We start from the raw sequence: 19,902 nt of genomic DNA on the forward strand, positions 1-19,902 counted from the left end.
ATGAATAATTTTAAAAAGAAAGAAAATAATTCCAATCTAAAAATTACCTAGTTTTTCTTGACATTCTATTGGGATAGTTGTGTCAGGAAGACCAAGACCCACAATGTTTTCAGCTTTTACACGGAATCTATAGGTCTTTCCTTGTTGTAGTCCGGTAACAACACACTCTAAGTTTGTCACAGTCTTGAACTTAATCCAGTCTTGGGTGCCCTCTTCTTGATATTCCACCAAATATCCAGTGATTGGAGAGCCACCATCACGATCTGGCTTATTCCAAACAAGGGAGACTTCAGTCTTGTCAACATCTACATGGTGTAGGTTCTTGGGTGGCCCTGGAGGATCTTTTAAGAAGAAGAAGTTATGATGAATAAACAATATTCTCAAAACAGTAAAACAGTACTTTTGTATCCAAAGAGAGCAACTTACGTAGGGGATCCAGAGCCTTGATGGGTTTAGATGTTTCTATAAAAGGACCACGTCCATACTGGTTCTCAGCAGCTACTCGGAAGAGATACTGATTGCCTTCAGTAAGATGTTTAGCAAAGTGGCTCTTTTTCTTTGATGTAGTTGAAAGAGGTGACCACTGGACACTGGCAACATCTCTCCTCTCAACCACATAATTTGTAATGACAGAACCACCATCATCCAGTGGTTCCTTCCAAGTAAGGTAACAAGAATCTTTCCTAACTTCACTGACTTCCAGATCTCTAGGTGGCCCAGGCTTATCTGAAAAGTGTTAAGTAATGCAGTTATATAAGTGATTTAATCCAGATAAGAACTCAAAATGTATTTAGAGTTACTTTTATATGCTATTGCATTAAGTACATCACAAGTACTAAAATTCTTACCTAATACAAGTACTTTTACTGAGACAGTTTTTGAACCAGCTAGATTCTCCACTGTTAAGGAATAAATTCCACCATCTTCGTGGGCAGCATTACAGATTTCAAGCTTGCTACCAACTGGAGTAACATCAATTCTTGCTTTAGTTGGAGCCTCTCTGTCTTCTTTTTTCCAAGTTACTTTTGGGAACGGCACTCCTTTGATGATGGCACTAAGTCTTAGGGTATCACCAACCCTTATGTGTTGTTCTCTTGCCATGTTGGCATCAAGAATCAACTCAGGGGGTTCTAGAATAAAGAGAACAGTACTTACAGATTTGTTTTGTTAATATATTTTACACTTAAGCATAGACAATGAAACCTGTCTTCCTTGCAAAGGCAGCTGAGAACATTATACTCACCGAATCTGTCTTTTACTAGCACTGGCTCGGGAACATGAGCTGGATCTGATTCACTGGCTACGTTGACTGCTCTTACTCTGAACTTATAGGATTGACCATCCCGAAGACCAGTGACTTTATAGTTAGTTTCAGGACATGACTCAGGAGTGTGATTGGCTCTTTTCCATTCTTCATCTCCAACTTTCTGGTATTCAACAATATAACCCAGAATCTTGCTCCCACCATCATGACGTGGTGGCTGCCAGGTTAGATCAACTGAATTATGTGTTGTACCTATTGCTTCAGGATTAATAGGTGGACTTGGTTTCCCTACATAATAAAAGAGAAAACCAAAAAGGAGTTAGAATATAGCTGAAAACAAAGTTGGATAAAATGAAAGCTGAAAGAATGCTTTACTACTATACCAATTGGATCTTTAGCAAAGACTGGTTTGGATGGTGGGCTTGGGTCTCCAATACCAATTTGGTTTTCTGCAGAAACCCGGAATTCATACTGACACCCTTCTAGAAGATCAGGAACCGTAAACTTAGTGTATGGATGGATAGGCTCTTTGGTAACTCTAGCCCATCGTTTAGACATCGTTTCTCTCTTTTCCAGGATGTAGTTTGTGATGGGCTTTCCGCCATCATTTGGCTTGTTCCAGGTGACTAATGCAGAGTCTTTGGTAACTTCTGTAACAACTGGCTGGTCAGGTGCATCAGGAACCCCTATAACAAACATTAGCAAAATATGTTAGAAATTTAATTCTTCCCGTTAACAATATCAAACATTGAATCACTGAAAAGAAATATGATGCATACTGAAACGATCTTTGGTTTTCATTGAATCAGACACCAGAGGATCACTTATTCCATACAGATTTTCAGCACGTATCTGGAAAATATAATCTTTTCCTTCAAGCAGTTTAGAAACTTTGCATGTTGTTTTAGCACTTGCAGATGTCACAGGCATCCAAACGTCTTTGCCCACTTCCTTCTTCTCAATAATATAATTAGTAATTTCACTGCCTCCGTCATCTAAAGGTGGCTTCCAAGAGATAACCATGTAATCTTTGGTCACCTCATCAAAAACAACTGGTCCTACCGGTGGTCCAGGACGGTCTGAGGAAAAAGAAAAAAAAATCACACCACAAAATGTTATTTCCACTTCTGCTTTGGAAAGAACAGAATGTCTCTAATTCTTGCTAAATAATACTTACCAACGACATTAACTTGACAGAAACCTTTCCTGGAGCCTGTACTGTTCTCCACAACCACACAGTATTTGCCAGAATCTGAACGCTTGGCCTTGAGCTTCTCTAGAGCAAGTGTTGTTGGCGAGGTCTTTATATGAGTGCAATCATCTTCTAGCACATCAACTTCATCTTTGAACCAAGTAACCTTAGGCTTTGGTTTGCCTGAGTAACGGCCAGTGAGGGCAAAAGCTTCACCAACTCGAATCGTGAGTTTATCTCTGAAGTCGAGGTCAAGCGTTGGAGGAGCTGAAATGTATAAAGGAAAGTCAGTTTGATGTCTTAAGGTAAACCTATAAGTGTACACGTTTTCAAAGTGTAAGCTGCATTTGACACATACCTAGCTCATCCTTGCAAGCGATTGGCTTGGTGCAAAATGATGGTTTGCCTTGTCCAACAATATTGACGGCACTGACACGGTACTCATAGGTATCGCCTTCTTTTAAGCCTTTCACACTGTACTTCCTGCTAAGCAAGTTGTCATTTGTAACTTTGTGGAACTTCTCAGTTCCAATGAGACGGCTTTCTAGGACATAGTTGATAATTTCGGATCCGCCGTCATACTTAGGGGGATTCCAAGTCAGAGAAACAGAATCTTTAGTAACTTCTTTGACTTCTAGGTCTTCAGGACGCTCTGGTACAGCTGCAAGTGTGGAATGACAGTGAGACGAATGTCATGTTAAGAATGTAATAGAAAATGTAGTAAATAATGCTTTTTGAGGATTGCGTTTAAACATTAAACTATTCGTTTTGATAAGTAACAAAAGAAATCTCAACATAAAATGAGTAGAGCTGAAAGGCACTCAATACAATCTAATTTCCAGATGAGGAAATAGAGGTTCATTGAGGCCAAATAATTCAGCAAAGTCCCCCAGAGTTGGTAGTTTTAATGTTTTTTAATTTATTTTAAAAAATGTTTTGGCTGCGCCACACAGCCTGTGGTTCCCTGAGCAGGGATCGAACCCGCCCGCCACCCCACCACACTGGAAGTTCAGAGTCCTAACCACTGGACTGCCAGGGAAGTCCCCAGAGTTGGTAGTTTTAGAGTTAGGAAAATACTTCATGTTCATGTCATTAAGTTGGAAATTAAAAAAAGAATCCATGTAGTATTACATGGGAGGATTTGAAGAATCATATATATTCCCACAATCTCTTTCACAGTCACGTTCAAATACTACCAACATCAGAGACTACGTATTTACCTAATGAATGCTTGCCAAATGAATGAAATGTTTGGCATTTGTGTACCTACTTTGTCACTATAGTCTTTTATTAAATGAGTGAAAAAGTAATTAAAGATGAAATTGTTTTAAATTGTACTTACTTATTGGATCTCTTATGACAAGCGCATCTGTTGTCTCAACAAACGGGCCCATGCCAATACTATTTTCAGCTGCAATTCGGAAAAAGTAGGCTTTTCTTTGAATGAGACCCTGGACGGTGGCATTTTGTCGGGTAGCTGTGTATGTCACTGGGGTCCATGCTCTGCGGTCATCTTCCCGCTTTTCAATGACATAATTGGTGACTGGAGAGCCTCCATCATCTTCTGGAGAAAACCATGTCAGTTTGCAGGAGTCGTTGGTTAGGTTGTGAGACAGGAATGGTGTTCCAACAGGACCTGGCACATCTGGAAATAAGAGGAAAAGGTTTTCAGTTGTTTGACATCAGTGGACTACTGGGCTCAATATTTGTTACCCTCTGTTTTTAAAAGGGAGACAAAAATGTTGTTATGAAAAGAGTGAGATTTTGTGTTTATTAATTGATTTGGTTTGTTTTTTCTTTCCTTGTGTCTATATTCAACCATATTTTAAAATGAAGTAGGTTTGCAGTAGTTACTGGTTGCCCCTGCTTTAGTAGAAACTGAAGGAACAGTTTTATACATATCTATATCTATATCTATATCTATATCTACACACACACACACACATACATACACACACACACACACACACATTTTTTTTTTGGTAATTTGTGAGTCAGGTAAGAGGGCAGTGTTGGGAGGAAAATGCACAGAGGGAGACAGGAGAGGGGTGAAGAGAGGCATGACTACTTTTTGTGTCCAGTTTACTCTCCAGAGGGGAAAGGGGGAGAGAATTTTTTTCTGGGTGACCAGTGAATCTGAGCAGCACAGGAGACCCCAAATCTCAGAATGACCTTTGAGAGGTTTGGAATTTAACCTGGAAGTACACCAGTTCTTAAAGTAATAGCCATTGGACAGAAGACTGTTTAGGAGTTTGAAACAACCTAGAAACTTGAAGGACCATTGCTCAATGAGATCTTTTTCCGCATGCCATTTTCACTAATGAAAGCAAAACATGTTTTCATAATATTATGTTCAATAGAGAACTGGTTATTTTCACATAAAAACTGTGTGTTTGGAGTATGGTTGTGCCTAGAGATGTGCTGAGAGAGAGATCTGAGTGGGAGGGCTTCACTTTCTGAGCAAATCACTGGAGTAGAGCAGCCAGCGAGAGGCATGAACAAGCCTCGTAGAGTTCAACTCGATATTCAGTGACAAGAAATGCAATATTGATAACCAAATATGATGCTTCTCTTCAATTAGAATACTGACACCTTCAAAGGGACTTTTGTCTTATTATGATAACTGACAGGTCCTATGATGTGAAAACGGTCAACCTTAGCAAATTGTTAAACATTCATGGACATTTTCAGGAAAGCTGCTTTTATGAAAACTATATAATAACATAGTAAATGCTTATGGTGGCATATTATATAAAAAGGCAGCACATAAGACTTTATATAGGAGTACAGCCATATAAAATATGGATAGGATGAAAAAAGGAGGAAATTTAAAAAAATGCTAATAGTGGTCAATGGGATTGTGGGTGATTTTTCTTATTTTCCAAAATATTTGTAACATAGTTTTTTTAAAAACTAATATAGCTTTATTGTAGATGAAATAAAGTGTTATTTTTTAAAGACGCATGGACGAATTGAAAGTTGTTACCTAATACATCAACGATAATTGTCTTCTTTCTTTCCCCCCCTGCATTTTTGGCAAGAAGAGCGTAGACGCCTTGGTGGCTCCTGTGGCAATTCTTGATGACCATGGATGAGCTAATGGCTGTGGTCTCAATGGTGGCCTCTTGGGGTAAAGCTTTTTCATTCATACTCCAGGTAACGGTTGGAGGAGGCTTGCCAGATACATAGGCGATGATCCGAATCACCCCTCCAGCATGGACCACAATTCTGTCTCTGACGCTGGCATCTAACTGAAGGTCAGGTAATACTGGAAAACAATTGAAAATAACAAATGTGCTTTTCATTTCCAATCCAAAATGCAAATATTGATAAAATAATAGAAATATTAGTAAGTACCAATCCTGTCCTTCATTTCAATGGCATCTGTGACTTCTCCAGGTTCTCCGATGCCGGCAATGTTGACTGCTCTAACTCTAAATTTGTAGAATGCTCCTTCTTTTAATCCTGTTACAACAAGTTTTGTTCCTCTCACTTCTTTTTCTTTAGCCTAGGGAAAAATCACAAGCATTTTATAATTAGAATACAGTAGTCCTTTCTTATCCGTGGTTTTGTTTTCTGTGTTCATTTACTTGAAGTCAACGGAAACCTAAAAGTATTAAATGGAAAACAATTCCACAAATAAACAATTCATCAGTTTTAAATTGCGTTCCATTCTGAGTAACGTAATGAAATCTTGGGCCATCCTGCTCCATCCCTGCCCGGGAAGTGAACTATCCCTTCCATCATATTCACGCTGTATATGCTACCTGCCCATTAATAAAGAAAAAACATAGTATATATAGAGAGAGCTCGGTACTATCCGTGGTTTCAGGCATCCACTGGGGTCTTGGAATATATCCCTTGGGAATCGCGGGGGGGTGGGGACTACTGTAGTTTTTTGTTTTAATAGCTTTCCAAAGCATAGCAACAGCATATTTACTCTCTTTGGGAAAATTGTTGCCAGTTTAGGTTCTAGGGATCAGATATTACAGGTAAATACTGAATGGAAGGAATTATGTTTTAAAATATTGTCAAGTGATTGAAAAAAAACCGTACTGTTTACTTGTTCCATCCTTTTTTATATATATATCTATGTACATTTTATTATATAATTTGATAAAATAGGTTCTGTTTTTGAATTTTATTTTATTATACAGCAGGTTCTCATTAGTTATCTATTTTATACATGTTAGTGTATACATGTCAATCCCAATCTCCCATACATGTTAGTGTATACATGTCAATCCCAATCTCCCAGTTCATCCCACCACCCCCACCCCACCCCCGGCCACTTGCTTTCCTCCCTTGGTGTCCATTCGTTTGTTTTCTACATCTGTGTCTCTATTTCTACCTTGCAAACTGGTTCATCTGTACCATTTTTGTAGATTCCACATATATGCATCACTTATTCCATCTTTTCAGGCTTTATAGCCAAAAGATAAGTTAACAATAACATGACTTAACTTTTGATTAGGTTTTTTGACCTAAGAGATGTTTGGATTATCAGTTAAATTATATGTTATTTTTCTGATTTCTTAATAAAAAAATACAGATAGGAGTTAATGGGATTGAGAATAACTACTAAGTGTTCAGTTTATTCATAGTACATTTCCATAATGCCAAGTGTTAGCTACCTTTTCCCATTCTTCTTTTCCTTCTTCTTTATATTCAACGATGTATCCCGTTATTTTGGATCCACCATCTTTTAGCGGGGGAGACCACTCCAAATCCGCAGATGATTTAGTCCAGTCTGTGACTTTGGGAAATGGAGGTCCAGGAGGGGCTGGAAAGAACCAGTATGCGTTAGTATTCTTGACTTTTCCATGGCACTTTTTGGGGGGGGGGGAAAGAATGGTTTTAAGGCTTACCAGTGGGATCTCTAGCAGTCACTGGGTCTGATGGCAGACTTGCTGGACCCACACCAGCAGCATTGATTGCGTATACCCGGAATTGATAATCAGAACCTTCAATAAGACCAGTCACTTTATAAGAAACACCCAAAGTCATGGCTTTGATAGGATCTCGGTTAACTCTCTTCCATCTCTTTGAAGTGGTGTCTTTCATTTCTAGCCAGTATCCTGTAACAGGAGAGCCTCCATCGTATTCTGGCTCTTCCCAGTTGACAGTCATGTAGTTTCGAGTCACACTGCTAACTGTTGGTTTATCTGGTGCTCCAGGGACAGCTGTGACAAAAATCACAGTGATTTATAAGAAATTTTGAAAAACAAAAATAAGAATGACTTTGAATGTGAAACATGTCCTACTTACAGAAGAGGTTTCTTGCTGTTTCTGGTTCACTGTCAAGAGGTTCCCCAATGCCATATTTATTCTGGGCCATGATTCGGAATACATATTCATGGTCTTCTAGCAATTTTGGAATTGTGTATGTGCACTCTTTAGGTTCGCTGGAGACATGCACCCATGTCTTCCTGTTAGCTTCTCTTTTCTCAATTACGTAGTTTGTAATCTTAGACCCACCATCATCTTTAGGTGGAAGCCAAGATAGTGTCATTTGATCTGCTGAAATAGATTCGAACTTTATTGGTCCCACTGGAGGGCCAGGGCGACCTAAAATGGTTTAAAAAAAGAAAACTTTATTAGGAGAATGATCTTAAAGACAGATATTACATTTATGGACAGAAAATCATGTAGTTTTAATAAAACCATGTAATCTTTACCAAGGACATTCAGCCTCATTTCCTTTGATGCTGTTCCCAGATTATTCACAGCTGTGATGGTATATAAGCCAGTGTCACTCCTGCGAGACTGTGGAATCACTAGAGTGCAGGTATCATCCACCACCAGTTTGTTGACATGGGTGTCGTAGACAACAGGTTCTTTGTTATCAGGCTTCCTTGGAGGAGCTTTAAACCAGGTTAGTGTCGGGAATGGCACACCTTTAATTTTGGCCATGATGCTAACATCAGTTCCTTCTTCAACCTCCATGAATTCTTTTAGCTCAATTGAAGGTGGGCCTAGATTATTTTAAAAAAAAAACGTTGTCATTAGGAACATAAAAAAAACACTAAAGGATCGAAAGTAGAATTCACAGTGATGATAAAGTTATTTGATCTACTATAAGCAGGCTTTATAGCCCTACCTGACATAAAGAACAGATCTGTCTTCAGCTAATTTATACCAGTTTAGGGAACAGGCATATGTGGTCCTCATCCTTTATTGATCTACATGTGGCTATGTATCACCTACTGTCTCTCTCTTACCTGGCATCATTATGATTGTAGATATTGAAAAAGGGCAGAGAGAAGTGAAACTATAGTATCTTAGACTTGGGAGTTCTTTCATGATATTCCCTAATATTTATGCAGAGTTAATGAGGGGACCTACTTTGTTCGTTCTGAGATGAATTCCCCTTTTAAGAAATATAACTAACTGCTAATAGAGGCAAAGCAATTTTCCATTTTTCATGAATTTAGTGTAAGAATATGCACAGGGAGTAGTGACTACAGCTTTCCTATATTTAGAAGAGAGAACTAACAAATACACAGCAGTAATGATGGTAACAATAACGAGAGGAAGAATTATTACCATATTTGTGTGGATATTTTATCTCTTAAAGTAGATATATCTTTTTCTCAAATAGAGAAAATCAAGTAGTTTTAATAAAACCACGTAACCTTTGCCAAGGACATTCAGTCTCATTTCCTTTGATGCTGTTCCCAGATTATTCATGGCTGTGATGGTATATAAGTTTCTACTTAAGAAAAAGAAACTCGATTGTGAAGATAAATGGGTCTCAGCAGTTGCTAAGCAAATAATTGGTTACTTTCTGCCCTTTTTGAGGAGCATGCAGAGGAACTGTTTTAATTTCTGGTAAGTAAAACAGCCTGCCATGGAGAAAAATTCGAGTAAGGAAATTCCAAACAGTATCTCCTTTCAGTAAGGGAAAGGTAATATGTATGGAAATATGATAATTCTGTGCAAGTTGAGGGCATGAGTGATTGGGTAATGGGCCCACGTCCAGACTGAACCCGTGGTAGCTTCTGACGTACAGAGACATCTCTTTATTTTGGACTGTTCTTGAGTATCTAGGAAGGCATTCACGAAGAGGACATTCTCTGATAGATAACCCATTGGTACTTACATGTCTGGTCTTTGACAGTCACGGGGCCAACAGTGGCTGAAGGTTTGCTGACTCCTGCGGCATTGACAGCTTTGACTCTGAATTCATATTCCCCACCCTCTACCAGGTCTTCCACCGTAAACTCCAGTTCTTCCACATCGCGCTTATTGCACTGTTTCCATGCTTCTTTCTTTGTCCCAGTAGGATCCCACGCAAGGCACTCAACAATATAGTGGGTGACCGGGGAGCCCCCATCATTCTTTGGGGGTTTCCATGACAGATGTACTGTGTTCTTTGTTATGAGGCCAATCTTGAGTTTAATAGGGGGATCAGGAGGATCTTTAAAAATAGTTAAAGAAAGTATTAATCATTATTTATAACAATATATTTCAAGTTTAGGAAGCTACTTTAATCTTAGACTTAAAAACTTACATATTGGATCTCTGGCAGTGGTCCTCTGAATGGTTTCCACGGGAGCACCAATACCAAAACGGTTTTGTGCCCGCACGCGGAAGAAGTATTGCTGTTCAGAGATGAGGTCAGGAACTACAAATGAAGTGCTTCCACAGTTTGGATTGACTTTAGTCCAAGCTTTTCCATCAATAGTCCTCTTCTCGATAACATAGCCTTTGATCCTGTCTCCTCCATCATCATCCGGCATCTTCCATGTAAGCCTGCAACTACCCCTTGTGATGTCACTGACTTTCAGATCTTTGGGTGGCCCTGGTACATCTGTTGGATGCAAATCCCAATATAAACAGTGGTGCCCTGTTTAAAATAATTTGTTCTTATTCCATAATAACTTTTAAAGTCTTTCTTACCCATGACTTTAACTCTGCAATTTGCAGTCTTTTGTCCTGCTTTGTTCTTGGCTGTGATGCTGTATTTGCCTGAATGAGATCGTTTACATTCCGGAATAATAATTACGGATGAGTTTTCAGCAGTCTCCAGCTGTACAAAGAAAATAGCAGTCATACACTGAATGAAATCATAGTAGTATTGAAGTCAGTCCGATTCTGAATCATTTCAGTTTTTTGTTTTTTACCTGTGCATCTTCAGGTATGTCATGAACCCCATCCTATTAGAAAAGAAGATAGTCAGTTATAGTGTAAATATTCCTTAGAGTGAGTCAATGGGAGATGCAGAGAATTATAATTTTCTTACCTTCATTGCCTTCTTTGCCTTTCCATCAAATTCCCAAGATGATTTTGGTGTTGGGCGTCCCTTGATGACAGCAGGAATCCTAATCTGTGTGCCAGCTTGACAAATCAGACAGTCTTGTGCTCCAATGTCAATGAAAATTTCTGGTACCTCTGTAATACCATGGATAATATAACAGGATTTAGCTCACCTTTTTCAAAAACGTAATTGAGATGTCTTCAACAAATGAATCAGTTTCATAATAAGATCAAAAGATGAATACATAAATGGATTAAGGACTAGTACCTTGAATATCAGTGGCAGGGATCTCTCCAGTTGTATCACTTGGTTCAGATTCACCAGCTTCATTGACAGCTTTCACTCGGAATCTGTACTTCCTGAGCTCTTTCAAATTCGGCACCACACATTCACAGGTAGTTAGAAGTTTGTCTGGTTCGTTTACGCTTTTCCAGTCAGTAGTACCTTCTTCTTGCATTTCTACAATGTATCCTTTGATCGGACTGCCACCATCTTTGGCTGGAGGTTTCCACGCTAGTGAGATGCTTGACTTTGTTTTATCTTTGACCTCTGGGCGAGAAGGTGGCCCAGGTGGATCTAATAAAAAAATAAATTAAAAAAAGTCAGATTTTGAAGCTGGTGGGATGATAGATTTATATACTATAAGAATGTTTTACTATACCTGACCATATCTTATTTTTAATCTATTAAAATATTAAAATAGGAATGCCAAAGGAATAAATTACCTTCTAGAGAAGAGAAATATAAGAAAATCTATCTTCATTTAGCATTAATGCTAAAACAAAGAAAGCAAACAACTAACTGGGAGTAGAAAGATTACTGACTAGCTCTAGATAGAGAAATATTCTATTTACACACAATCGGTGAAAAGCTATTTTACTTTTGAGGTCCCTTTGAAGAGATTCTGCAATATTCTCTACTAAAAGCTTATTTTAATTTAACCTACCATAAAATTAAGATTAAAAAATGATTTCATCATTAGCTGGTAAACCTTTGAACACAAACTAATCTTAAGCCCTTTACTGTAGCCGTTGACCCTGTCCCTAATCGGGTGACAATCCATCACACTTCTGACAGTGCTTTACGATTATGGAAATTCTTTTACTCCATTCATCTTTTTAACCATAGCTCTTTCCTCTCCAGTGCCTAGGACAGCTCTTTGCACATAGCATATGTTTACTACCAGCTTGCAGGATGAATGACTAATTCATTTTTTATATATGCTCTGTATAGAACTTAGATTATTTTAAGTCTTTTGAACAAATAGCTGAATTTTTTTTCCCACAGAAAATCCATTTATATAGCAAATGAAATTAATCATTAAGGCCATGGTATTTTAATTTTTGAACCGATCTGCTCATAGATCTTTCAGAATTGTTTTTTTCTTTTATATGACCTCACAGACTGTGCTTGAAGATCTTATATCTTTATTCAATATATACTATTGAAAATTTAACAACCTTTTGCTTTTGTTGAACTCCTACTGGAGGGTCTGACTGTTTAGTGAGGGAGATAATTTCCACAGTAGCTAATTAATGAGAGAGAGGTTTATTTAAGGTATGGGAGCAGAGAGGAGCTTATAGTCCAGGGTCTTTGTTATTGTGATTCCTCATACAATACTAGATTTAATCTAAGTGTTTAAACACTGTATGAGTTTTTGTATGTATGTGTATGCATATACATGTATATGTACATATTAGATATGTGTGCATAGTGTGTGTATATATGTCTACACACATACATATATACTTCTGATAGTCTATAAGTATGAAACTTTTTATTTTAATAAGTGAAATAATTTGGCATAGAAATATACAAGAACTTTAAGAGCAGAGCTATCCATTTAGTGGCTTTGCCCTTGATAAATTCCAGAAATGGAAGTATACTTACATATGGGATCTCCTGCAACAGCTAGGTCTGATGGTTCACTGGGAGAGCCAACTCCTGCAGCATTTATTGCCATCGCTCTGAACTGGTATTTAACACCTTCAATCAAACGGGGAACATTAAATTCCACGCCTTTCAATCCCACTTTGGTTATCGGTGCTCGGCTAACACGTGACCAGTAGGCACCTCCCTCTTCTCTCTTCTCCAGCCAGTAGCCAGTAATTGGAGAGCCACCGTTGTCCAGAGGAGGAGTCCAGCTCACTAGCATCGACCCTTTGGTGCGCTCCAAAACTACTGGCTTTCCCGGAGGTCCAGGAGTGCGATAAGGATCTTGAATGACCACTTTATCTGATTTGCATTCATCGCTGGTTCCATATTTATTCACTGCCCTAACTCGGAACTCATACTGACCATTGGGGATAAGTTTCCAGATCTAGAAATCAGATGAACAATAATTTCTTAAAAACAATATACTTACATTGATTTTCACTTGTTTTAAAATTCCAGTTATTTTGGTAGGGAAGACTGTAAAAAGAAATACTTCTATAAACTCAGTTATCTGAGTTTCTGCACTCAAACATGGAGAAAGTCTTTTAAAATGAGAATGTGTAAATTTATTGCACCTAATAGTGGCTCTCTCAAGTAAAAGAGGATCTGTATATCAAAGTATTTACTAAGTGGCTTTATGTGCAAGATGCTAAAAACTATACTTAAGCTTTTTGTGTGTGGTTTTGAGTTTAATCATTAAATTCCAAGGTCATGCTAGAATGATGTTAATTCAGAGTTATGTCCTTTAAGTGTGCATAAGAAAATACTTAGAAGAGTTTACCCCATATCTCCTCTCTACAGCAGTGTTGGTGACTTCTTCCCATTCAGCTTTCTTCCTGCTTGCATCGCGTTTGTCAATGACATAATGGGTGATTTCACCCCCACCATTGTCTAGAGGGGCATCCCACGTTAAGTGGCAAGATTCAGCTTTAATGTCAACAACAGCAAGATTTCTTGGTGGGGACGGACGATCTGAAAAGGAACCAAAGGAGGAGATTGAGAAGCAAATTCTTAAACAGACACTGGATTTCTTTTTTTTATAAGAAAGCGTGTCACTTACCGTATACTTCAACATGGACATTTCGGAACACTGAGCCAAGGCGATTAGAAGCAGTCACCGTGTAAGTGCCTTTGTCCTCCCGGGTTGCTTTGGGAATGCTAAGCTCAGTCTTTGCCTCACTTCGGGATACTTCTTCCTTGGTTATCTTAAGTGCATCGGTGGGTTTTTCAATCACAGTTTCATTCTTGGACCACTCAATTTTAGGCATTGGAAGGCCTGTCACATCTGCAGGGATGTTAACAGGCTCTCCCGCCTTAACTTTGATGGTGTCTCCTCGAACAGACAGGCGCAACTTAATAGTTGGAGGCACTGCAAAGAGAAGGGAAAGGGGAAAAAAAATAGCAAAGTCATAAGGATGTTTGCTCAACCTATGAGATAAAGTGCATTAAAATGATTATTATGTTCAGATTCAACACCTTCATCATCTTGTATGACCACATTAAGAGGCAGGGATGGTTCGCTTTCACCAATTTCGTTGACGGCCTTGACACGGAACTCATACATTTGGTGTTCATCAAGATCTTCAACCAGAAGAGATGTGGTTGGGCAGAGTCGCTTGTTAACTCTTTCAAAGTCAGGTTTGTCATGACGCCGTTTTTCAATGATATAGCCTTGGATGGGGCAGCCACCATTACTGCGGGGCTCTTTCCAGTCAAGGTTGATAGTGGACTTGCTCCTTTCCGTATATGTCAGCCTCTCGGGAGACGTTGGAGGACCTTTAACCAGAGGCAGGTTGAAATGACAAGAATGAAATAAGTATTCATGTAAGAAATCACATTTCAATTCGGATTAATTATGTGAAAAATAGGTTTCTGTTTGGCATATTGTTGCATCTGTCTTTAAAATCCTCAGAATATCTCAGTCAACAGAATTACAGGCATTCATATAGTCAGAATTTCTCTTAGTAAACTCTATAGTCAAGATTATTGATTAAAAATTGAGGTGCATGTATGCTTTTTTATATTTAGCATTTTAGATATTTTACCTCTGTCAGTGGGAAAGCTTCTAATTTTAATGACCTAGGAGGGCTGTCTGTGAAGTTTTGCTTTGAGTGACCAGCTGAGAGCAAGTGTTCCTTTCTTATTAACAGAAAATGGATATGTCTACTGAACACACTTTGGACCATGTTGCCTCAAGTGTGGGTTTAACAGGGGGTGGAAAGAGAATTTATGTAATGCTGCTGTAGTTTTGTGTCCTGAAGGACAAGATAGAAAGAATAAGCTTTGCATGGTGAAACTAGACCCAATCCACTCTTGACTGTTATCGCAACCAGAAGCAGAGCTTAGTGGTAGAAGTCCAACTCTGTTCTGTTCTTTCTGGCACAACCTGAGCTGTAGTAGACATTTTGAGATGAGCTGTTACAGTGAGGAGGTAATTTTGTTCCTGTTTTTGGGTGGTGGTGGTGGAGGAATAACTCCTCTGTCTCTTGGGGAACGGGGCATCCTCAAAGACTTGGCTTTCTAGGATGGGATGTCAGCATGCATTATCAAGTGTGTGTAATATTAGGGCTTCCTATTTGTTTATACGGGTCGAGGAGATCTCCTTTGGGTTTCCATTCTTTGGTGGCTCTTTCTGGTTTTGGTGCCCCCTCATCCTTCCAGTCTGGGGACGACTTGAGGGGCTAAAGGAAGACTAAAGCATTTACGCTAAGGCAGATTTCTGTCCTGTAATCTTTCAAAAACAGTGAACTCTCTTTGACTACTGGACTATTAAATTAATTACTCCAGTGTATTTTCTTACTAAGATGTAATATTTCTAAACTATTTTTAGGTTATGCTAAGCTCCAGTGATTCAGGTTTTTCAGCACACAAAACCATGCCCAGTTTTGTGCAAAAATTACATTGAAATTATTGTAAACATGGTATAAAGTTGCTGGTAGTTATTTAGTTTACCTTTCTCATTACTTTCTCATTATTCCAGCTATAGATCTTGAGACTGTTGGGAGTTTGAAGCCATAAAGCTCTATACATAAGTGACATAACTAGAAGCAATCAGTATTTACTTTATATACACAATGAAAACCTTCTTTTTTACCTAGTGGATCAACTGCAAGAATTGGTCCTATTTCAACAGGAGGGCCACAGCCAAACTTGTTCTTGGCAATCACACGGTACATATATTCTTGTCCCTCAAGGAGACCTGTGATGTCACATTTAGACCTCTCAGTCTCTATTGGTTGTCTCCAAGTATGCATCTTAGCATCCTTTCTTTCAATAATAAAGCCCGTGATATCACTTCCTCCATCATCTGCTGGATCAGACCAGTTAAGCAGACACATTTTTCTGTTTGTTACAACGGGTTTCAAATCAAGAACTGGACCAGGGACATCTGAAAAATAAAACGGCAACAAAAAAATCAATGCAATGAGATAGTATCACTTAGGAAAAATCCTGTGGAAATCCATGTAATATTCCTTACCAAAAACTTCTACCCGGGCTGCTGCAAATTTAGAACCACAGCTATTGGTAGCTGTAATCACATATCTGCCATGATCTTTTCTTAATGCATTCTTGATAATTAGTTCAGATTTGGTTCCAACGTTCTCTATTTCAACACGGTCTTTATCCAGCTCTCCTTCTTCTATGGTCCACACTTTTGTTGGCACTGGACGACCAGTTACCACAGCTGGAATTCTGAGAGTCTTCCCAGCCACGATCTGTATCCCAGCCCTGACAGAAACATCTAGTTCCACATTTGGAGGCTCTGTTGAAAGAGAACAGTCATACATTAGCCCAAGAAAGATGGGGAAAAAAAAATCTCATACTGGGAAAATATCCATCATCTTATTTATGTAACTTTTAAGTACCTTGTGGTTCAGCCACAGTAATGGGTTCTGTTTCTCCAGGCGGTCCTTCACCTGCAGCGTTGACAGCGCTCACTCGAAGTTTGTAATCGGCACCCTCTCGGATTTCTTTGACAGTGTACTCACGGGCCTTGATCATCTTCTCTGTGCAGCGGGACCATTCATTTGTGCCAACCAGCTGCTTATCAACAAAGTAGCCAACAATTTCCCCACCACCATTGAAAGCTGGGGGTTCCCATGCTAGTTCAATAGTTGTGGAACTTGTGTCATTGACTCTTGGGACAGGTGGCCCAGGTGGAGCTAGAATGAATGCAGACACAGAAATCAAAACTCACTGATGGGTACTTCCCTGGCGGCACAGTGGTTAAGAATCTGCCTGCCAATGCAGGGAACACGGGTTCGAGCCCTGGTCTGGGAGGATCCCACATGCCACAGAGCAACTAAGCCTGTGTGCCACAACTACTGAGCCTGCACTCTAGAGCCCACGAGCCACAACTACTGAGCCCATGTGCCATAACTGCTGAAGCCCGTGTGCCTAGAGCCTGTGCTCCACAACAAGAGGAGCCACTGCAATGAGAAGCCCACTCACCGCAACAAAGAGTAGCCCCCGCTCGCCGCAACTAGAGAAAGCCTGCACTCAGCACCGAAGACCCAATGCAGCCAATAAATAAATAAATAAATTTATTTAAAAGAAACAACTCACTGATGGTTTTAAAATGTGCAGTAGCTTACGTGACCCCACTTTTTTTTTCCACAGTGTGTTGCATGTAATATGGGTAATTATTGCTTTGTGAAGCGCTTAAGTTATAAATACAGATGTTTAAAATTTTACATTGCAACCTCAACATTTGTCTATAGTCATTGCTAGTATTTAGTTTGATTTTTTTCCAGCTTGACTGAGATAGATATTATTGACATATAACACATGTAAGTTTAAGGTGTACAATGTGATGATTTGATACATGTATATATTGCAAAATGATTGCCACAATAATGTTAGTTAACACCACCACTCCCTCACATAATTACCACTTTTTGATAACACTTAAGATCTACACTCTCAACAACTTTCAAGCATATAAAACAGTACTGTTAATTATAGTGACCATGCTATACCCCACTTTCTTCTTAAGGAATTACTTACAGATTGGATCACGTGCTGTTTTGGGATCTGAGGGGGGACTGAACTTTCCAGGTCCAGCTGCGTTTTCGGCACATACTCTGAAGACATAGGTGAGTCCCTCTAATAGGCCTTCTACATTGGTCTTCAAAGAATTCAGAAGGTTTCGGTTGACACGAGACCAGTGTGTGCTATTCACCTCACGTTTTTCAAGCCAGTAACCCAAGATGGGGCTTCCATTATCTTTTGGTTCATTCCATTTCACTAGCATACTGTTACTGGTGACATCTTCCACAATGGGCTTATCGGGTGCATCAGGTGGTTCTGATTAAAATTAAAAAGGCATATTTGAATTAATTCCCTAGGATGACATGAAAATTCAAGTTTACAAGCTGTGATAATGTATATACCAACATATGATAAAAAGGCAAAGTTTAAATGCTAAAGATCCTTACCAAATGGATCTTTAGCTGTAAGTGGCTTTGAAACACATGGTGGTCCAGGCCCAAACCTATTTTCAGCTCTGACACGGAAGAGGTACTCTTTTCCTTCAATCAGCTTTGTCACTGAATATTTGCAATGTCTAAGTGTTGAAGTGATGACAATCCATTCTGAGTCAGGTTTTGCCTTGTCTTTCTTTTCCAAAGTGTAGTTTAAAATTTCACTGCCACCATCATCAAGGGGTGGTTCCCATTTACAGATGACTGAGGTCTTTCTAATATCTTCAAATACAAAGTTGATTGGTGGTCCTGGTATATCTGATATTTTGAAAGACAGAAGTGGTTAAAATTTTGTGTAGCACTGGAAAATGTAAATGTTTCGTGTGCTTCTAAGCTTCTAAACACAGTGTGCTTCTGTGACATAAACCTCTGTTTTTTCTACATCTGTCTATCTTTGTATCACATTAGCTAATGAATAACAAGGTCAGTTGATTTCTTTTACATAGCCAGGAGAAAAAATTGGGACCGAGGATACCTTGCTGAAGCTATTTCCCACTTCTATTAACTGCCCGCAAAACTCTTATATTAACTTTCTTCCATTGGAAAGTGTAGTTTTACCTACTTACCTAGCACACTGACGGTACAAGGAGCTTTTGCAATACCATGGTCATTTTCAGCTTTGATCATAAACAGGCCATGATCAGGTCGGAGAGAATCTCGGACACGTAGCTGAGATTCTCCTTTTTTACTACTGTCAATACTCAAACGCTGTGTCAGAGGCAGGACAAATGGTTCTTCTTCTTGAACTTCTTCACCCTTCTTCCTCCTAACCAAGGGTGCTACCCGCTTCCTAATTTCCTCTGGTGTGATAACATTTTCATCCTTTAGCCACGTAATAGTTGGGTAAGGTGACCCAGAAATAATTGCATCGAGTGCTATTTCATCACCTCGTCTCACTTCTAGGCTTGTTCTCATAATGACTTTCGGGGCATCTGCAATGATTAAAAACAGTAATTGTTTGTTTTCAATTCTGATTAAAATATCTGACAAAACCTTATTCTCATTTCTTTTACGATGGGAAAATGGCAAACCCATTAAACACAGCTTACCAATAGGATCTACTGCTTTGGTTGGAGGAGTGGCCTGAGAAGGTTCGCCAATACCAGCAGCATTTTCTGCTCGCACACGGAATTGGTATTCCTTTCCCTCTTCAAGGCCTTTTGCTGTATAGGTCAGGACTGGTACCAGGTGTTCGTTGCATCTCTTCCATCTCTCTTCACCCTTAGCAATCTTCTCTATGATGTAACCCATTATCTTGCTCCCTCCATCGTACAAAGGTGGCTTCCATGTAATAGTCATTGCCTCAGCAGTAGGATTATGTACCTCAACGTCTACAGGTGGATCAGGGGGCTCTGAAGAACAAGAAAAAACCTGTTAATATAGGGAAACCCATCTTCTTAAAAAAAATGCATATTAACTCTTAGCTCTATTACATTCATGCTCAAACTTACGCTTCGGATCTTGAGCAATGACTGGATTTTTCAGTTCAATATATGCGCCTCCACCAATCTTGTTGACAGCTTTAACACGGAAGAAGTATTCACCATTTGGTATGAGATCTTTGACAGTCCAAGACAGTTTGTTCTCACCAGACATGACTGGTATATACGTCCTCCTCCCAGCTTCTCTGCGTTCTAGGACGTAATGAAGAATTGGGCTTCCACCATCATATTCTGGAGGTTCCCAGGTTAATTTACAAGAACTCTTGGTCACATCACTTGCTTTAAGATCTTTGCATGGTCCAGGCAGTCCTATTAGAAATCAAATT

General features: G+C 39.2%; 1 protein-coding gene across 1 annotated transcript in view; it reads right to left on the reverse strand.

Moving 5' to 3' along the window:
• TTN (titin) overlaps positions 1-19,902 on the reverse strand; it is a 281,341-nt gene that overhangs the window by 64,846 nt on the left and 196,593 nt on the right. The window contains exons 220-252 of the mRNA XM_049712583.1: positions 19,586-19,885; positions 19,184-19,486; positions 18,701-19,066; positions 18,090-18,392; positions 17,659-17,958; positions 16,518-16,814; positions 16,130-16,414; positions 15,746-16,039; positions 14,128-14,427; positions 13,712-14,020; positions 13,433-13,623; positions 12,607-13,036; positions 10,984-11,292; positions 10,702-10,850; positions 10,583-10,615; positions 10,359-10,488; positions 9,970-10,269; positions 9,559-9,876; positions 8,135-8,431; positions 7,725-8,024; positions 7,325-7,639; positions 7,091-7,239; positions 5,814-5,964; positions 5,443-5,724; positions 3,799-4,101; positions 2,815-3,117; positions 2,442-2,723; positions 2,044-2,343; positions 1,648-1,950; positions 1,244-1,552; positions 849-1,130; positions 427-726; positions 48-341 (exon numbers count right to left, since the gene is read on the reverse strand). Of these exons, the coding sequence (XP_049568540.1) occupies positions 48-341; positions 427-726; positions 849-1,130; positions 1,244-1,552; positions 1,648-1,950; positions 2,044-2,343; positions 2,442-2,723; positions 2,815-3,117; positions 3,799-4,101; positions 5,443-5,724; positions 5,814-5,964; positions 7,091-7,239; positions 7,325-7,639; positions 7,725-8,024; positions 8,135-8,431; positions 9,559-9,876; positions 9,970-10,269; positions 10,359-10,488; positions 10,583-10,615; positions 10,702-10,850; positions 10,984-11,292; positions 12,607-13,036; positions 13,433-13,623; positions 13,712-14,020; positions 14,128-14,427; positions 15,746-16,039; positions 16,130-16,414; positions 16,518-16,814; positions 17,659-17,958; positions 18,090-18,392; positions 18,701-19,066; positions 19,184-19,486; positions 19,586-19,885 (9,087 nt within the window). The remainder of the gene's footprint in view (positions 1-47; positions 342-426; positions 727-848; positions 1,131-1,243; positions 1,553-1,647; positions 1,951-2,043; positions 2,344-2,441; positions 2,724-2,814; positions 3,118-3,798; positions 4,102-5,442; positions 5,725-5,813; positions 5,965-7,090; positions 7,240-7,324; positions 7,640-7,724; positions 8,025-8,134; positions 8,432-9,558; positions 9,877-9,969; positions 10,270-10,358; positions 10,489-10,582; positions 10,616-10,701; positions 10,851-10,983; positions 11,293-12,606; positions 13,037-13,432; positions 13,624-13,711; positions 14,021-14,127; positions 14,428-15,745; positions 16,040-16,129; positions 16,415-16,517; positions 16,815-17,658; positions 17,959-18,089; positions 18,393-18,700; positions 19,067-19,183; positions 19,487-19,585; positions 19,886-19,902) is intronic.

Source organism: Orcinus orca, chromosome 7 (assembly GCF_937001465.1).
Source record: "Orcinus orca chromosome 7, mOrcOrc1.1, whole genome shotgun sequence".
Lineage (NCBI taxonomy): Eukaryota > Metazoa > Chordata > Mammalia > Artiodactyla > Delphinidae > Orcinus > Orcinus orca.